This window comes from Scyliorhinus torazame, chromosome 3 (genome assembly GCF_047496885.1).
Source record: "Scyliorhinus torazame isolate Kashiwa2021f chromosome 3, sScyTor2.1, whole genome shotgun sequence".
Taxonomy (NCBI): domain Eukaryota; kingdom Metazoa; phylum Chordata; class Chondrichthyes; order Carcharhiniformes; family Scyliorhinidae; genus Scyliorhinus; species Scyliorhinus torazame.
The window spans coordinates 315,031,520-315,050,633 of NC_092709.1; the positions used below are offsets into that span (position 1 = coordinate 315,031,520).

The following is a 19,114-nucleotide window of genomic DNA, read 5'->3' on the forward strand; positions in this document are numbered from 1 at the left end:
ACCTAACCTGCACATCTTTGGACTGTGGGAGGAAACTGGAGCACCCGGAGGAAATCCACACAGACACGGGGAGAACGTGCAGACTCCACACAGACAGTGACCCAAGCCGGGAATCGAACCTTGGACCCTGGAGCTGTGAAGCAACAGTGCTAACCACTACACTACCGTGCCGCCCCAGGTCTGTGCCTCGGCGACGCTATCAGCATAGACATAATGGCTGCCATTGTGATCTCAGCTCCTTGGCACAGGTTGTTGGTGCTCAAATTGATGAATTGCGAGATATCATTAAGAGAATGGATGAAGCAGAATCTTGCTGGTTGATGGGCAGTCTCGGACCTTGAAATATCCTGATCAATTCGAGGAGATGGGGCTGGACAGGGAGTGTTCATGTGCCCGGTGTTCCTTTTGATTTTAAATATTTTTATTCAACAATTTTAACATTTTAACATAAACAAAACCTTCCACCCCCCACCCAACCCCTTGGCAGAAACTGGCTTTCACCCGCCAGTGGAAACGACCTGCCGCATCTCTCCTATCTATTCACTTCATAATTTTATATGTTTCTATAAGATCCCCTCTCATCCTTCTAAATTCCAACGAGTACAGTCCCAGTCTACTCAACCTCTCCTCGTAATCCAACCCCTTCAGCTCAGGGATTAACCTAGTGAATCTCCTCTGTACACCCTCCAGCGCAAGTATGTCCTTTCTCAGATAAGGAGACCAAAACGGAACACAATACTCCAGGTGTGGCCTCACTAACACCTTATACAATTGCAGCATAACCTCCCTAGTCTTAAACTCCATCCCTCTAGCAATGAAGGACAAAATTCCATTCGCCTTCTTAATCACCTGTTGCACCTGTAAACCAACTTTTTGCGACTCATGCACTAGCACACCCAGGTCTCTCTGCACAGCAGCATGTTTTAATATTTTATCATTTAAATAATAATCCCTTTTGCTGTTATCCCTACCAAAATGGATAACCTCACATTTGTCAACATTGTATTCCATCTGCCAGACCCTAGCCTATTCACTTAACCTATCCAAATCCCTCTGCAGACTTCCGGTATCCTCTGCACTTTTTGCTTTACCACTCATAAGAACATATGAACTAGGAGCAGGAGTAGGCCATCTGGCCCCTCGAGCCTGCTCCACCATTCAATGAGATCATGGCTGATCGTTTGTGGACTCAGCTCCACTTTCCGGCCCGAACACCATAACCCTTAATCCCTTTATTCTTCAAAAGACGATCTATCTTTATCTTAAAAACATTTAATGAAGGAGCCTCTACTGCTTCACTAGGCAAGGAATTCCATAGATTCACAACCCTTTGGGTGAACAAGTTCCTCCTAAACTCAGTCCTAAATCTACTTCCCCTTATTTTGAGGCTATGCCCCCTAGTTCTGCTTTCACCCGCCAGTGGAAACAACCTGCCCGCATCTATCCTATCTATTCCCTTCATAATCTTATATGTTTCTATAAGATCCCCCCTCATCCTTCTAAATTGCAACGAGTACAGTCCCAGTCTACTCAACCTCTCCTCGTAATCCAACCTCTTCAGCTCTGGGATTAACCTAGTGAATCTCCTCTGCACACCCTCCAGTGCCAGTACGTCCTTTCTCAAGTAAGGAGACCAAAACTGAACACAATACTCCAGGTGTGGCCTCACGAACACCTTATACAATTGCAGCAGAACCTCCCTAGTCTTAAACTCCATCCCTCTAGCAATGAAGGACAAAATTCCATTTGCCTTCTTAATCACCTGTTGCACCTGTAAACCAACTTTTTGCGACGCATGCACTAGCACACCCAGGTCTCTCTGCACAGCAGCATGTTTTAATATTTTATCATTTAAATAATAATCCCTTTTGCTGTTATTCCTACCAAAATGGATAACCTCACATTTGTCAACATTGTATTCCATCTGCCCGACCCTAGCCCATTCACTTAAGCCTATCCAAATTCCTCTGCAGACTTCCAGTATCCTCAGCACTTTTTGCTTTACCACTTATCTTAGTGTCGTCTGCAAACTTGGACACATTGCCCTTGGTCCCCAACTCCAAATCATCGATGTAAATTGTGAACAATTGTGGGCCCAACACTGATCCTGGAGGGACACCACTAGCTACTGATTGCCAACCAGAGAAACACTCATTAATCCCCACTCTTTGCTTTCTATTAATTAACCAATCCTCTATCCATCGTGGGATCGTGGGAGGAAACCGGAGCACCAGGAGGAAACCTACGCAGACATGGGGAGAACTCCGCACAGAGTGTTCCAGCGGGGAATCAAACCTGGGACCCTGGTGTTGTGAAGCCACAGTGCTAGCCACCTGTGCTGCCCTTATGGCCTAAGACTTCCTACAACTCTTCATGAACAATTCGTCACCAAAAACTGGGTTAAAAAGGCCAAAAAAGACAGCTCCAGTAGGAGCTACCAAACATGCAACTTCCACCTGCATGCTGCAACCAGACGTCGTGCCTGGTGTTCTGAAGAGAGCTGGGAGAGAATTCCCAGCTGAATTGGAGAAGTAGCTGCCATGCTTTCACAATCCCGACTTGAAGGCTAGCAGTTTTGAGTTCAACAAAGCACATTGTATCTAGTCTTTGGATATCATATCTTTTCCCCAAATCCTGCTCAGCCGTAACACCTTCATCCCTCCTTCTGTTGTAGGCCCAATCGCCTTCTTCCTCATCTAGGATTGATGTGCAGGTTTGGAGGTTCATATCTGGGATGGTATATGGCACAGCTGTCCTTCAATCTACTGGTGGCAGTCTCTGGTTTAAAACTTTTATTTATAGTTTAGAATCAGTCTCCCAACACGAAGCACTGATAGAATCCACAGAAGTGCACTAGCTCCAAGGTGTCAGTACAGGTACATTAAGGCGGTGCAGTGATTAGCACGGATGCCTCAGCGTCGAGGACACGGGTTCAATTCCCGCCCCGGATCACTGTCCGTGTGGAGATTGCACATTCTCCCCGTGTCTGCGTGGGTCTCACCCCCACAACCTAAAGATTTGAAGGGTAGGTGGATTGGCCACGCTAAATTGGAATTTCTTTTTAATAAAAAAATAAAGAGGTGCGTTACGTAAACAGGTTCATTGCAAGCAACCTTAGTTCCAAATATATCAGCACTCAGCTCTTAATGGCCTTAGAAATCTAGTGTAATGGGTAGCACGGTGGCGCAATGGTAGCACTGCAGTCTCACGGCACCGAGGTCCCAGGTTCGATCCCGGCTCTGGGTCACTGTCCGTGTGGAGTTTGCACATTTTCCCTGTGTTTGCGTGGGTTTTGCCCCCACAACCCAAAGATGTGCAAGGTAGATGGATTGGACACGCTAAGTTGCCCCTTAATCGGAAAAAATGAATTGGGTACTCTGAATTTTTTTTTTTTTTTTTTAATTTTAAATTTTAAAGAAATCTAGTGTATGCCATAAAACAATTTGCTTCATATACTTCCCAGTAAAATATATTATGCTGCAGTTATTATGAATATTTAAGCAACATCCATTATGTGCTAGCGCAGAGCATGTATTAACCATATTCATCTCCCCTCCTTTCTGCTGCATTCTCCATCTTGCTATATGTGCCCTCTCTTCTATTGCCTTCCAAATCCATCTCCTCCATTTCTTGTAACCATCGTACAATAATTACAAATCTCAAGATTATTCACATTTTACAGAATGAATGTAACTGTCAATTCCATTCAGCCCACGAATAGCTGACAAATGACCAGCTTATCAATTTTGGTGGTGGCAGTTGAGAAATATATGTTAACAAAGAGAAGTGTCTGCAGAACAGAAACAGGCATAATTTAAGAACACAATAAAAAAGATCTACGGCCATTCAGTCCTTGAGCCTGCTCCATTATTCAACATGATCGCTGATATTCATCCTCAAAACCAACTTCCCAGAGTATCCTAAAATATATCAATCACTTATCAACAACATCCTGGTGGTTACTACTGACCGGAAACTGAACTGGGCTAGTCACATAAATACTGTGACCGCAAGAGCAGTCAAAGGTGAGAAATCCTGTGCCGAGTACCTCACCTCCTGACTCCCCAAAGCTTGTCCACCATCTGCAAGGCACAAGTCAGGAGGAGTGTGATGGAATACTCTCCACTTGCCTGGATGAGTATAGCTACAACAACACTAAAGATGCTCAACACCATCCAAGGCAGCAATCTGCTTGTTTGGTACGCTATCCACAAACATTCACTCCCTCCACCATCGACACACACTGGCAGCTGTGTGTACTATATTCAAGATGCACTGCAGGAACTCACCAAGGCTCCTTCGACAACACCTTCCAAACCCACAACCACCACCATCTAGAAGGACAAGGGCAGCAGATACATGGGAACATCACCGTCAAGCCACTCACCATCCAGATTTTAAAATATATTACCGCTCCTTCCTCAACCCCCATAACAGCACTGTGGATGTACCTACACCATATGGACTGCTGCGGTTTAAGAAGGCAGCTCACCACCATCTTCTCAAGGGCAATTAGGGATGGGCAATAAAAACTGGCCTAGCCAGTGATGCCCACATCCCATAAGCACCCTCAGCTGTAGAGTTCAAAATCCTCACAACTCATTGAGTGAAGATATTTCTCCTCACCTCAAGATTGAAATAACCAAGCCATTAATCTGGGATTATAACCTAATTCTAGACTCACCAAACGGTGAGAAAGATCCTCTCAGATTCTACTGTCAAGCCCCTTAAAATTTCATATGTTTTAATTATATCCCCCCACATTCTCCTAAACTCTAGGGAATACAGGCTGAGTCTAATCAATCTCTCTTCATATGTCGATACTCCCATCCCAGAATCAGTCCAGCGAACATTTGTTGCATTTCCTAAGGAGTAAGTATATACTCCAGGTGTGGCCTTGCCAAGGCCCTATATAATTGCAGTTGCTTATTTTCTCATTGTAATAAAGACTATTTACCATTTGTTTTCCCATTTGCTTGCTATACCTAATAAACTTTGTTTTTTTAAATTCACTCATAGGGTAGCAGGACCAGTTTTAATCATCCAACCCCAACTGCCCTTGAGAACCACTGCAGTGGCACAGCGGTTCGCACTGCTGTCTCACAGCGAGTTCAATTCCAGCCTTGAATGTCTGTGTGGAGTTTGCACATTTTCCCTGTACTTGCCTGAGTTTCCTCCAGGTGCTCCAGTTTCTTCCCACAATCCAAAGATGTGCAGGTTAGGTAGACTAGTCATGACAAATGCGTGGGGTTACGGGGGAGTACTCTTTCGGAGGGTAGGTGCAGACATGATGGGCCAAATGGCTTCTTTCTGCACTGTAGGGATTTTATGCAACGGTACACTCAGTGCTGTTATGGAGGGAGTTCCAGCATTTTGACTCAGCAGCAGTGAGAGGACAATATATTAGCAATTCAAGGTAGTGTGTGCCTTACACAGGAACCTGCAGGTGGCAGCGCTCCAATATAAAGGTCGCAGATTAGAATGGTACTACTGAAAGAGCCATTGCTTGTTTACAGCGCTGCCTAATGTGTTGCCCAACAACCGGGCTGCCTTGTCCTGGATGCTGGTGTCGAGAGTTGTTGTAAACTGTGTTTCTTTTGTGCTTAGAGAGGACTACAGCATGAAGAATAAATAAAAGGCATTAGTAAGCAGTGTTGCTTAGCAACTGGTGCCTTGTGATATAGAGAAGCTTTTAAAGTTTTTGTTTAGCTAATTTGATAGCAGTTGAAGATAGGTAATAAGAAGGCAGCTCTCATAACTGCAGCACGGTAGCACAAGTGGATAGCACTGTGGCTTCACAGCGTCAGGGTCTCAGGTTCGATTCCCCGCTGGGTCACTGTCTGTGCGGAGTCTGCACGTTCTCCCAGTGTCTGCGTGGATTTCCTCCGGGTGCTCCGGTTTCCTCCCACAATCCAAAGACGTGCAGATGAGGTGGATTGGCCATGATAAATTGCCCTTAGTGACCAAAAAGCTTAGGAGGGGTTATTGGGTTACGGGGATAGGGTGGAAGCGAGGGCTTAAGTGGGTCAGTGCAGACTCGATGGGCTGAATGGCCTCCTTCTGCACTGTATGTTCTAACTCTGCTAGAAGCAGTTGATTTAGAAGGTTAGAGGCAGAAAATCTCGATCAGCTTTGCTAGATGAAAAGCCATACCATAGATTAATGGTTAAGAAAACAATGCAGAGATCTGAAGAGCAGCTAGTTAATTAAACTAGAGAAATGAAAAAAGCCTGAGGTTAAAGGTACAGAGCTGAGAAGAAGGCCGAGACGCCACAAAGATCTCCGACATGATTTTCAGGTTTGTGTGATTTTACTACAGCCTGTGAAACAGGAGTTGAAATAACTATGGAAACAATCTCAAGAATTTGTATAAAAGTAGCTAAGCCAAAAGAAACCTAAAAGGGAAACCTACCAACACCGTTGGTGAGGAGTCACTGTGGAGCATTCTGGGGAAACTCGGCTCGGACAATATAGCTGAGAAGGGGATTGCAGAGGACGTAAACCTCAAGCGGAGAAAGAGCAGTCAACAAATGTCAGTTCAGAAAGTGACATGGGACCAACCAAAGCGGCTGATTGGTGAGTAAGTCCCAGTGACTATTTTAAATCTTGCTGAATACAAAGGTAGGGACCAAAAATAAGCAGCAGAATTGTCTGGTCCGCTGGCAGCGCACCCACACCCGCGGGTTTCCTGATGGCATGGGGTGGCCACAATGGGAAACCCCATTGGCCGGCTGTGGGAACGGAGAATCCCGCAGCAGGTGGGGAGGTGCCGCTCAGGAGAACGCAGCTGGCAGACCGGAGAATCCCGCCCAAGGGGTATAGAATACAATTATAACAGAAATGTTTGGTAACAAACAAAGGCTGGGATTCTTCTGCAATTGGCAGGGCGGCCCGACGCCGGCCCCAAGAGCGGCGCGAACCACTCCAGCGTCGGGCCGCCCGGACGTTGCGGAATCCTCCGTACTCCCGGGGGCTAATCCGGCGCGGTTGATGCCGTGACAATCGGTGCCGATGGGCCGCAGTGGGCCGGCGCGAGTTGCCGCATGCCCAGAACCGCCGGTGTATTCTGGCGCATGCGCAGAACCGCCGGAGTGTTTCCTGCGCATGCACAGAGGGTTTCTTCCCCGCGCCGGCCTTGGCGGAGCTTTACAGAGGCCGGTGCGGAGGGAAAGTGTGATCCAACGGCACAGGCCTGCCCGCAGATCAGTGGGCCCCGATCGCGGGCCAGGCCACCGTGGGATCCAGATCCGCCGACACCCCCCCCCCCCCCCCCGAGGACTCCGCTAGCCACCCTCCAAGTCAGGTCCCGCCGGGATGGGCATGTCTATTTTACGCTGGCGGGACTGGCCAAACTGGCCAAAAACGGGCAGCCGCTCAGCCCATCGGGGCCCGGAGAATTGCTTGGGGGGGGGGGGGGGCACTGCCAAAGACCCCCGACCGGTGTGGCGCAATCCCCGCCCCCACCCGAAAACCAGCGCCGGAGATTTCGGCAGCCGCCATCGGAGCGGCGGGATGAGATTCACGACGCTCCCCCCCCCCCCCCCCCCCAGCGATTCTCCGACCTGGCAGGGGATCGGAGAATCCCGCCCAAGGTACCTAGACAAGGTACCTTGCCATTCTAATTTTTTTTAAGGACGTTAACTAGCTTAATTGAGAGGGACTTTGTGGCAGGAAATCTCAGACCCATGATATACACCTCCGGCACAATGATGGCAATGAGAGACGCTGATGACCATGTGTGCAGAAGGTGTGTCCAAATGCAGCTTCTAGTTAACCGGATTTCAGAGCTGGAGCTGTGGGTGGACTCACTGTAGAGCATCCACGCTTCTGAGGATGTTGTGGATACCACATTTAACAAGGTGGTCACATCGCAGGTGAGGATTGCACAGGCAGAATGGGAACGTGTGACCGTCAGGAATGGTAAAAGGCTCAGGGAGGCAATGCAAGGAGTCCCCTGTGGTCATGTTCCTCTCAAACAGATATACCGATTTGGATACTGTTGGGCGGGGGTTTGGGGGGGGGGGGGGGGTGAGAATGGCCTCTTAGGGGGAAACAGCAGCCAATTTCACAGCACTGAGTGGCTCTGCTGCTCAGAGGGGTGGGGAGAAAATGAATGGCAGGGTATAGTGATAGGGGATTCAATAGTTAGGGACACAGACAGATGCTTCTGTGGCCACAAGCATGAATCAAGAATGGTATATTGCCTCCCTGGTGTCAGGGTCCGGGATGTCACGAAACAGCTGCAGAGCATTCTGGGGAGGGAAAATAAACAGCTAGTGGTTGTGGTACACATTGGTAGCAATGACCTAGGTAAAGTAAGGGACGAGGACATGCAAGCGGAATACAGGAAGTTAGGAGATAAACTAAAATGGAGGATCTGAAATGTAGTATTCTCAGGATTACTCCAAGTTCCACACACTAGCGAGAGCAGGAACAAAAGGATAGACTAAATGAACATGTGGCTGGAGAGATGGTGTAGCCGGGAGGGATTCAGATTCTGGAGGCACTGGGACTAGGTCTGGGGCCGGTGGGACCTGGATAGGTTGCACCCAGGCAGAGCTGGGACCATTATCCTTGTGGGGGCCTTTGCTAGTTCTGTTGGGGAATATTTAAACTATGTGGCAGGGGGATGGAATACCAGGAGTACGATCAGATAGGTCAGATTCAGATCAGGAAAATTGAGGTAGAACATTAGCCAGTGATGTAGTGATAGACTTGGAATTACAGGAGAAGCAAAGTTTAAAAAGCATCCAGCGAGGGAAACTGACAGAGTTAAACTATTTGTACTTTAATGCAAGAAGTATTACAAACAAGGTAGATGAATTAAGAGCACAGGTAGACATATGGCCAACGGGCAGCACGGTAGGACAAGTGGATAGCACTGTGGCTTCACAGCGCCAGAGTCCCAGGTTCGATTCCCCGCTGGGTCACTGTCTGTGCGGAGTCTGCACGTTCTCCCAGTGTCTGCGTGGTTTCCTCCAGGTGCTCCGGTTTCCTCCCACAGTCCAAAGACGAGCAGGTTAGGTGGATTGGCCATGATAAATTACCCTTAGTGACCAAAAAGGTGAGGAAGGGTTATTGGGTTACAGGGATAGGGTGGAAGTGAGGGCTTAAGTGGGTCGGTGCAGACTCAATGGGCCGAATGGCTCCTTCTGCACTGTACGTTTTATGTTAGCAGGATGTTATTCCTATAATGGAAACCTGGCTAAAGGAGGGGAAACGTGGCAGTTCAATATCCCTGGTTATAGTCTTCAGATACAAGAGTGGGAGATTTTTTTAAAAAAAGGAGTGGAATAGCACTAACGGTTGAAGAATCGATTTGAGTCGTGAAATTATATACTAAACGGGTCAACAAACAAGGCTTTGTGGGTTGAGCTTAGAAATACTACGACACACTATTGGGAATATACTGCAGACCCCCAAATAGTGAAAGGGAGATAGATATCTACCTGTAAGAACAAGAGGGTAATAATAGGAGACTTTCACTATCCCAATATTAACTGGGATTCAAACAACATAAGGGGAACTGAGGGAAAAAGGTTCATGCTGTGAGTCCAGGAAATGTTTTCAACCAATTAGTGACAAACCCAACGAGAGGAGATGCAAGTCTAGACCTACTCTAGGGAACAAGAAAGGTAAGTCGCTGAAGTGACATTTGCCGACCATATCGGAATACTGATCACAATCCAGTTAGATTTAGTATTACCATGGAAAAGGACAGAGATAAAGCAGGAGTGGGGGGGGGGGGGAAATTTTGCAGGAATGAGAAGGGACTTATGAGAAGGGACTTGGCCAGCATTGCTAGAAGATAGATAGATCAGTGGAAAAACAGTGGGCAGCACTAAAAAGCGAGATCGTAAAATCTACGAAGAGGCCGTGGCCCCTCCAAAAATAAGAGTGTTACTGCCAAATCTAGACCCCCCCCCCCCCCCAAGCCCCAGTTGTCGAGAGGAAAACGGGATAAGATCAAAAGGGGGAAAAAACGTATGATAGGCACAAAAACTAAGCACTGCAGAACGCCTAGACAAGTATAGGAAGTGCAGGGACGAAGTGAAGAAGGAAATCAAAGAGAGGGCACGAAGAAAGATTAGCAAGTTAATAAAAACCCAAAGCTGGGGACTTCCGGGTGCGGCGATGACCAGCTGAGTCGCACGTTTCGGCAGCTCCCGGTGAAACGGACTTTTGGGCTCTTGATAGGAGCCCCAACGGCAATTTTGACGGCTAAAAACACTGTGCGGTAAACCAGAAGGGAATCCCCCCTGGATACGGATGAAAAAGGGAGGAGAAAGTGGCCGGATTGCAGTGGATCCTTTAGAACAGCGGCAAGGAAGGCAAGCAAAAACCAAGATGGCGTCGGAAGGTGGCAGTTTAACATGGGGCCCTGAACAACAAGAGTTCTTGAAATGCTGTGTGGAAGAGCTCAAAAAGGAAATGAAGAAAGAGCTGTTGGCCCCGATACTACAGGCGATCGAAGGGCTAAAGGAGGAACAAAAGACCCAGGAGCGGGAGCTTCGGGTCGTGAAGGCAAAGGCAGCCGAGAATGAGGACGACATACAGGGCCTGGTGGTGAAGACGGAGACGCATGAGGCACATCAGAAACGATGTGTGGAAAGGTTGGAGGCACTGGAGAACAACGCAAGGAGGAACAACCTGAGGATTCTTGGTCTTCCTGAAGGTGCGGAGGGAGCGGACGTCGGGGCATATGTGAGCACGATGCTGCACTCGTTAATGGGAGCGGAGGCCCCGGCGGGTCCGTTAGAGGTGGAGGGAGCATACCGAGTGATGGCGCGAGGACCGAGAGCAGGAGAAATTCCCAGAGCCATAGTGGTGAGATTCCTCCGTTTTAAGGATAGAGAAATGGTCCTTCGATGGGCAAAGAAAACTCGGAGCAGTAAATGGGAGAACGCGGTGATCCGCGTTTATCAAGACTGGAGTGCGGAGGTGGCGAGAAGGAGGGCGAGCTTTAATCGGGCCAAGGCAGTGCTTCATAAAAAGAAGATAAAATTTGGAATGCTGCAACCGGCAAGACTGTGGGTCACATATCGAGGGAGGCACCACTACTTTGAGACGGCGGATGAAGCGTGGACTTTTATTGTGGAAGAAAAACTGGAATGAGCGGGTTATTAAAAAGAACGTTTGAACAAAGTGGTGGGGCGAATGCGGGGGGCTAAGAGGGGGGTTAAAAAGGGGGGAAAGAGGAGTTTTATGTACTAATCCTGCGATGTGGTAACTTTTCTCTCTTCCACAGGTGGTGATGGGGGGAGGAGGGGAGTGGAGGAGATGGGGCGTTGGCCATTGGGGGCGGGGCCAAGGGAGAAGCGCGGGCTTGGTTCCCGCGCTATGATAATCATGGCGGGAATAGAGAAGCAGGAAGGAGGGGGCGTCGCACGGTGCGAGCCGAGGTCACGGGGGGAAGCCGAGGTCGGCCAGAGTTTGCTGACTTCTGGGAGCAACATGGGGGGAGTAATTACGCTAGCGGGGGATCTAGCGGGGGAGGTGGGAGGGGGGAATTACTGGGTTGCTGCTGCTGGGGAGAGGGGGGAGCTGGTATGGGAGGGGATGGGCGGGGGGGGCACCGCCTGGGGGAGATACAGCTGCGTGGGAACCGGGTGAGGAGCTGGAAAAAGGGGATGGCTAATCGACTGGGGGGGGCGGGGGGGGTAAGGAAGCCCCCCAACCCGGCTGATCACGTGGAACGTGAAAGGGCTGAACGGGCCGATAAAGAGGGCACGGGTACTCGCACACCTTAAGAAACTTAAGGCAGATGTGGTTATGTTACAGGAAACGCACCTGGAACTGATAGACCAGGTTAGGCTACGCAAAGGATGGGTGGGGCAGGTGTTCCATTCGGGGCTAGATGCGAAAAACAGGGGGGTGGCTATATTAGTGGGGAAGCGGGTAATGTTCGAGGCAAAGACTATAGTGGCGGATAACGGGGGCAGATACGTGATGGTGAGTGGCAAACTACAGGGGGAGACGGTGGTTTTGGTAAACGTATATGCCCCGAACTGGGATGATGCCAATTTTATGAGGCGGATGCTAGGACGCATTCCGGACCTAGAGATGGGAAAGCTGATAATGGGGGGAGATTTTAATACGGTGTTGGAACCAGTGCTGGATAGGTCGAAGTCCAGGACTGGAAGGAGGCCGGCAGCAGCCAAGGTACTCAAGGATTTTATGGAGCAGATGGGAGGTGTAGACCCGTGGAGATTTAGCAGACCTAGGAGTAAGGAGTTCTCGTTTTTCTCCTAAGTCCATAAAGTCTACTCGCGAATAGACTTTTTTGTGCTGGGAAGGTTGTTGATCCCGAAGGTGAGGGGAACGGAGTATACGGCTATAGCCATTTCGGATCACGCTCCACACTGGGTAGACTTGGAGATAGGGGAGGAAACAGGAGGGCGCCCACCCTGGAGAATGGACATGGGACTAATGGCAGATGAGGGGGTGTGTCTAAGGGTGAGGGGGTGCATTGAAAAGTACTTGGAACTCAATGATAATGGGGAGGTCCAGGTGGGAGTGGTCTGGGAGGCGTTGAAGGCGGTGGTTAGAGGGGAGCTGATATCAATAAGGGCACATAAAGGGAAGCAGGAGAGTAAGGAACGGGAGCGGTTGCTGCAAGAACTTTTGAGGGTGGACAGACAATATGCGGAAGCACCGGAGGAGGGACTGTACAGGGAAAGGCAAAGGCTACATGTAGAATTTGACTTGCTGGCTACGGGCACTGCAGAGGCACAGTGGAGGAAGGCACAGGGTGTACAGTACGAATATGGGGAGAAGGCGAGCAGGTTGCTGGCACACCAATTGAGGAAAAGGGGAGCAGCGAGGGAAATAGGGGGAGTGAGGGATGAGGAAGGAGAGATGGAGCGGGGAGCGGAGAGAGTGAATGGAGTGTTCAAGACATTTTATAAAAAATTATATGAAGCTCAACCCCCGGATGGGAGGGAGAGAATGATGGGCTTCTTGGATCGGCTGGAATTTCCCAAGGTGGAAGAGCAGGAAAGGGTGGGACTGGGAGCACAGATCGAAGTAGAAGTGGTGAAAGGAATTAGGAGCATGCAGGCGGGAAAGGCCCCGGGACCGGATGGATTCCCAGTCGAATTCTATAGAAAATATGTGGACTTGCTCGCCCCGGTATTGACGAGGACCTTTAATGAGGCAAAGGAAAGGGGACAACTGCCCCCGACTATGTCTGAAGCAACGATATCGCTTCTCTTAAAGAAGGAAAAGGACCCGCTACAATGCGGGTCCTATAGACCTATTTCCCTCCTAAATGTAGATGCCAAGATCCTGGCCAAGGTAATGGCAATGAGGATAGAGGAATGTGTCCCGGGGGTGGTCCACGAGGACCAAACTGGGTTTGTGAAGGGGAGACAGCTGAACACGAATATACGGAGGCTGTTAGGGGTAATGATGATGGCCCCACCAGAGAGGGAAACGGAGATAGTAGTGGCGATGGATGCCGAGAAAGCATTTGATAGAGTGGAGTGGGATTATTTGTGGGAGGTGTTGAGGAGATTTGGTTTTGGAGAGGGGTATGTTAGATGGGTGCAGCTGTTGTATAGGGCCCCGATGGCGAGCGTGGTCACGAATTGACGGGGATCTGCATATTTTCGGCTCCATAGAGGGACAAGGCAGGGATGCCCTCTGTCCCCATTATTGTTTGCACTGGCGATTGAGCCCCTGGCGATAGCGTTGAGGGGTTCCAAGAAGTGGAGGGGAGTACTTAGAGGAGGAGAAGAACACCGGGTATCTTTGTATGCGGACGATTTGCTACTATAGGATTTGCAGACCAGGCGGAGGGGATGCCAGAAATAATGCGGATACTTGGGGAGTTTGGGGATTTTTCAGGGTATAAATTGAACATGGGGAAAAGTGAGTTGTTTGTGGTGCATCCAGGGGAGCAGAGTAGAGAAATAGAGGACCTACCGTTGAGGAAGGTAACAAGGGACTTCCGTTACCTGGGGATCCAGATAGCCAAGAATTGGGGCACATTGCATAGGTTAAATTTAACGCGGTTGGTGGAACAAATGGAGGAGGATTTCAAGAGATGGGATATGGTATCCCTGTCACTGGCAGGGAGGGTGCAGGCGGTTAAGATGGTGGTCCTCCCGAGATTCTTCTTTGTGTTTCAGCGCCTCCCGGTGGTGATCACGAAGGCTTTTTTTAAAAGGATCGAAAAGAGCATCATGGGTTTTGTGTGGGCCGGGAAGACCCCGAGAGTGAGGAAGGGATTCTTACAGCGTAGCAGGGATAGGGGGGGGCTGGCACTACCGAGCCTAAGTGAGTATTATTGGGCCGCCAATATTTCAATGGTGAGTAAGTGGATGGGAGAGGAGGAGGGAGCGGCGTGGAAGAGATTAGAGAGGGCGTCCTGTAGGGGGACTAGCCTACAGGCTATGGTGACAGCCCCATTGCCGTTCTCACCGAGGAACTACACCACAAGCCCGGTGGTGGTGGCTACACTGAAGATTTTGGGACAGTGGAGACGGCATAGGGGAAAGACTGGAGCCTTGGGGGGGTCCCCGATAAGAAACAACCATAGGTTTGCCCCGGGGGGAATGGATGGGGGATATGGAATGTGGCAAAGAGCAGGAGTAACGCAACTGAAAGATCTGTTTGTGGATGGGAAGTTCGCGAGTCTGGGAGTGCTGACCGAGAAATATGGGTTGCCCCAAGGGAATGCATTCAGGTATATGCAACTGAGGGCTTTTGCGAGGCAACAGGTGAGGGAATTCCCGCAGCTTCCGACACAAGAGGTGCAGGACAGAGTGATCTCAAAGACATGGGTGGGGGATGGTAAGGTGTCAGGTATATATAGGGAAATGAGGGACGAAGGGGAGACTATGGTAGATGAACTAAAAGGGAAATGGGAAGAAGAGCTGGGGGAGGAGATCGAGGAGGGGCTGTGGGCAGATGCCCTAAGCAGGGTAAACTCGTCGTCCTCGTGTGCCAGGCTAAGCCTGATTCAGTTTAAGGTATTACACAGGGAGCATATGACTGGAGCACGGCTCAGTAAATTTTTTGGGGTGGAGGATAGGTGTGCGAGGTGCTCGAGAAGCCCAGTGAATCATACCCATATGTTTTGGTCATGCCCGGCACTACAGGGGTTTTGGATTGGGGTGACAAAGGTGCTTTCAAAAGTAGTGGGGGTCCGGGTCGAACCAAGCTGGGGGTTGGCTATATTTGGGGTTGCACAAGAGCCGGGAGTGCAGGAGGCGAGAGAGGCCGATGTTTTGGCCTTTGCGTCCCTAGTAGCCCGGCGCAGGATATTGTTAATGTGGAAAGAAGCCAAGCCCCCGGGGTTGGAGACCTGGATAAATGACATGGCAGGGTTTATAAAGCTAGAGCGGATTAAGTTCGTTCTAAGGGGGTCGGCTCAAGGGTTCACCAGGCGGTGGCAACCGTTCGTCGAATACCTCGCAGAAAGATAGATGGAATGGAAAAAAGAAGGCAGCAGCAGCAGCCCAGGATTGGAGGGGGGGGGGGGGGGGTGGGAGGAGGAACCAGAAGGACTCTCAGGGTTGTTAATGTATACTGTATAATATGTATAGGTCGTTGCGACAGATAATTATATATTGGACTGTTACATTATATTTTTGGAGTGTGTTACTTGTGATAAGGCAGTTGCCAATTAGGGTTAGTTTTCATTTTTGTTATTTATTCATTTTTTGTTTATAAAATAGGTCATTGTTATTTGTGTTGTTATAATCTTGTGTAAAGGATGCACAATGTACTGTGTTGGTTGACCAAAAATTTTCAATAAAATATTTATTTAAAAAAAAAACCCAAAGCTGCTTTATCAATCTATTAATGGTAAAAGGATAGTTAAGGAAAAAGGGGATCTATCAGACATGAAGGGAACTTGTGTGTAGATGCAGAGGCTGTGGGAAGGGTTTTAAAATGAATATTTTGTCTCCATGTTTACAAAGGAAAGGCATGATGCAGATATAGTAGTCCAGGAGCCACACTGAGATAGTGGATGGGATAGTCATCGAGAGGAGATACTCGAAGGGTTGGAATTCTTGAAAGTTGATAAGTCGCCAGGGCCATTTGGATTGTTTCCAAGGCTACTGAAAGAAGTCAAGGAGAAGAAAGCAGATTCTCAGATGATGATTTTCCAGTCCTCACTACATACAGGGGAGGTACCGGAGAACTGGAGAAATGCAAATGAAGTTCCACTGTTTAAAAAGGTATTGAAGGAAATCTCAAACCATTGTAGGTCAGTTACTCTTACATCAGTGGTGGGCAAATTAGCAGAATCAATCCTGAGAGATAGAATAACTGTCACAGAGCCTAGTTAGGGCTAGTCAGCGTGGATTTGTTAAAGGAAGGTCTTGCCTCACAAATTTTATTGAGTTCTTTGAGGAAGTGACAAGAAGGGTTGAAGAAGGTGGATGTTGTGTACATGGATTTTAGCAAGGCATTTGACAAGGTCCCACATGGCAGACTGGTCAAAAAAGTAAAAGCTCATGGGTTACAGGATAATGTGGCAAACTGGATTAAAAACTGGCTCAGTAACAGGAAACAAAGGGTAATGGTCGATGGATGCCCTTGCAATTGGAAAGTTGTTTCAAGTGGTGAGTTAAAGTGGAGATGGATTTTAACAGAGAAACGCAAGGTCATGCATTTAGGGAGGTCAGACAGTTATAGGGATGTTTCTCACCCCATTCACCTGCCTTCTCTCTGTAACTCCTGATCTCCTTATTAATCAAGAATCTATCTATCTCTGTCTTAAAGACACTCAGTGACATGGCTTCCACAGCCTTCTGCAGCAAAGAGTTCCACAGATTCATCATCCTCTGGCTGAAGAGAAATTCCTCTTCATCTCAGTTTAAAGGATCGTCCCTTCAGTCTGAGGCTGTGCCCTTGGGATCTAGTCTCTCCTACTTGTAGAAACATCCTCTCCACATCAACTCTATCTAAGTCTCTCAGTATTCTGCAAGTTTCAAAGAGGACCCCCCCCATCATCCTTTTAAACCCCATAGAGTACAGCCCAGAGTCCTCATCTGTTCTTCATATGACAAGTCCTTCATTCCCAGAATCATTCTTGTGAACATCCTCTGGGCCCCCTCCAATGCCAGCACATAATTCCTTAGGGGCCAACACTGCCTTATATCAGAGCCTTATACAGCCTCAGCAGTACATCCCTGCTCTTGTATTCTAGCCCTCTCGGCATGAATGCTAACATTACATTTGCCTTCCTAACTGCCAACTGAACCTGCATATTAACCTGAAGAGAATCCTGAACTAGGACTCACAAATCCCTTTGTGCTTCAGATTCCTAAAGCCTCTCCCTATTTAGAAAATAATCTCTGCCTCTATTCTTCCTACCAACATGCATAACCTCACACTCTTCCACATTGTATTCCATCTGCCACTTCTTTGCCCACTCTCTTAGCCTGACTAAGTCCTTCTGCAGCCTCCCCGCTTCCTCAACACCTGTCCCTCTACAAATGTTTGCATTATCTGCAAACTTTGCAACATTATTCTTCTTCTCTCCTCTGCTTGAGAATTACAGAGACTAATAGAGGTGAACTTAAACTTTGCCCCCTGCCTTCTGCAGTGTATTATTTTCATATCCAACTTGGCTGCTGATTGGTTTTCTCATCCCTATAGTATCTTCACTATGAGTCTTAGGCCTCTGCCCAGTTACAAAGGAAAAAGCTTTCAACTGAAATACCTTACTCTGAAATTTGTGCACAACTGTGCTGTAATTGTTGGGTTTACAAACCCTATGAAGAACTATGCAACTGGCCACGACCCGTGATCTGCAACTTGACATACCAAAATAATATATTAAAAAGTGGAGGGGAATTCAGGATTGGTGAAACGCTAGCACAAGAACCCAAAAAAGTGATAAACCACATGGCTCATGCCTGTTCCTGGCCAATATGTACAAAGTTGCCAGTGCTCACGTACAAGGTCACGCCGTTTTCTCGGCAAATGCAATCGTTAAAAATGCACGTCTTCCTCGGAGTTGCCAAATTAATGGGGTTGGGGGGGGGGGGGGCGCTAAGGTCCTAGCAGCAAGACATCGAAGTTTAAATCGAGTTAAATATCAAGTGCCTTTTCCTCCCCCCCCAAATTGCATTTCCTACTGTCATTGCCGCTCAACCTAGCCTGATTGCCCCATGCCCCGCCCAGAGAGGGGGGCCCGCCCCCTCCTCGCGGCTGATTGGAGGGGACCAGACCGCCGACCGCGGCCCTCTTGTCCGATCCCACGTCAATCACCGACTCAGCCAAGTTAGGTTGAACCAACGGCCTCCCTGAAGCTTCCTCGTCGGTGCGGCCCGGCTTCAATTATCGGGAGAGCGGACCAGGACACCCCGGAGAAAGGGGGAGATCTCAATCCATTTTAGTCAGAATCGGACATCTCCCCGCCCACCCGCCGGCGAGTCCCGTACCTTTAACGGCGGAGTCACTTTCCATGAAGCCCTCAACATTTTCTTGAAAACCTTCTTCAACGATTTTATTTTCTTGCGTGCAGGAAGTTACTCCGCCCGGCCGGATTAGAACATGTTTTTTTTTCGTGAGGGGAGGGGGGGGGGGGGAAACGAATGTAAAAGTGGAGAGCCCGCGGCCTCGCTCCGTCCTCGCTCCCCTCTGAGGCGGGACTAACCGCGACGACGGCTCTCTTCCGATCGAGGCTGCGCCACCCCAGCACGCATGCGCGACGCCGCCACCCTGCCCGCTCAACCTAGCCTGGTCCAGCTGCATCCCAGCAACCAAACCTTATAGTGGTTGTAACAGCAGAAATGCTGGCGGGGGGGGGAAACTCAACAGGTCTGGCAGCGGAAGTGAGCACACAAACACAGTTCACGTTTCCAGGATACTGTTGTCTGCGCAATCCTGGTTCAAAATCATTGGGACATTTTTTATTGTTGTTGTCATTTTCCTCTTATTGAAAATGGGAGGAAAAGGCTAGCGTTTGGCTGACAGTCGAGCATCGCCCAAAAGGAAATAGGTCTTTTTGCTTCCCAATTTGACAGATTGGGAAGATTGCACACATTGGCACACTTCAATGTACCCTCCACCCATCATAACTTCATCAAGGGCGGCACGGTGGCGCATTGAGTAGCACGGCTGCCTCACAGCGCCCAGGTTCGGTTCCGGC

General features: G+C 48.9%; 1 protein-coding gene across 3 annotated transcripts in view; it reads right to left on the minus strand.

Moving 5' to 3' along the window:
• Positions 1 to 18,569, minus strand: part of immt (inner membrane protein, mitochondrial (mitofilin)) — a 113,797-nt gene extending 95,228 nt beyond the window's left edge. For all 3 annotated transcript variants that reach the window (XM_072497574.1, XM_072497573.1, XM_072497572.1), the window contains exon 1: positions 18,405 to 18,569. In XM_072497574.1, the coding sequence (XP_072353675.1) occupies positions 18,405 to 18,443 (39 nt within the window). In that variant the 5' untranslated portion in view covers positions 18,444 to 18,569. The remainder of the gene's footprint in view (positions 1 to 18,404) is intronic.
• Positions 18,570 to 19,114: the final 545 nt, after the last annotated feature.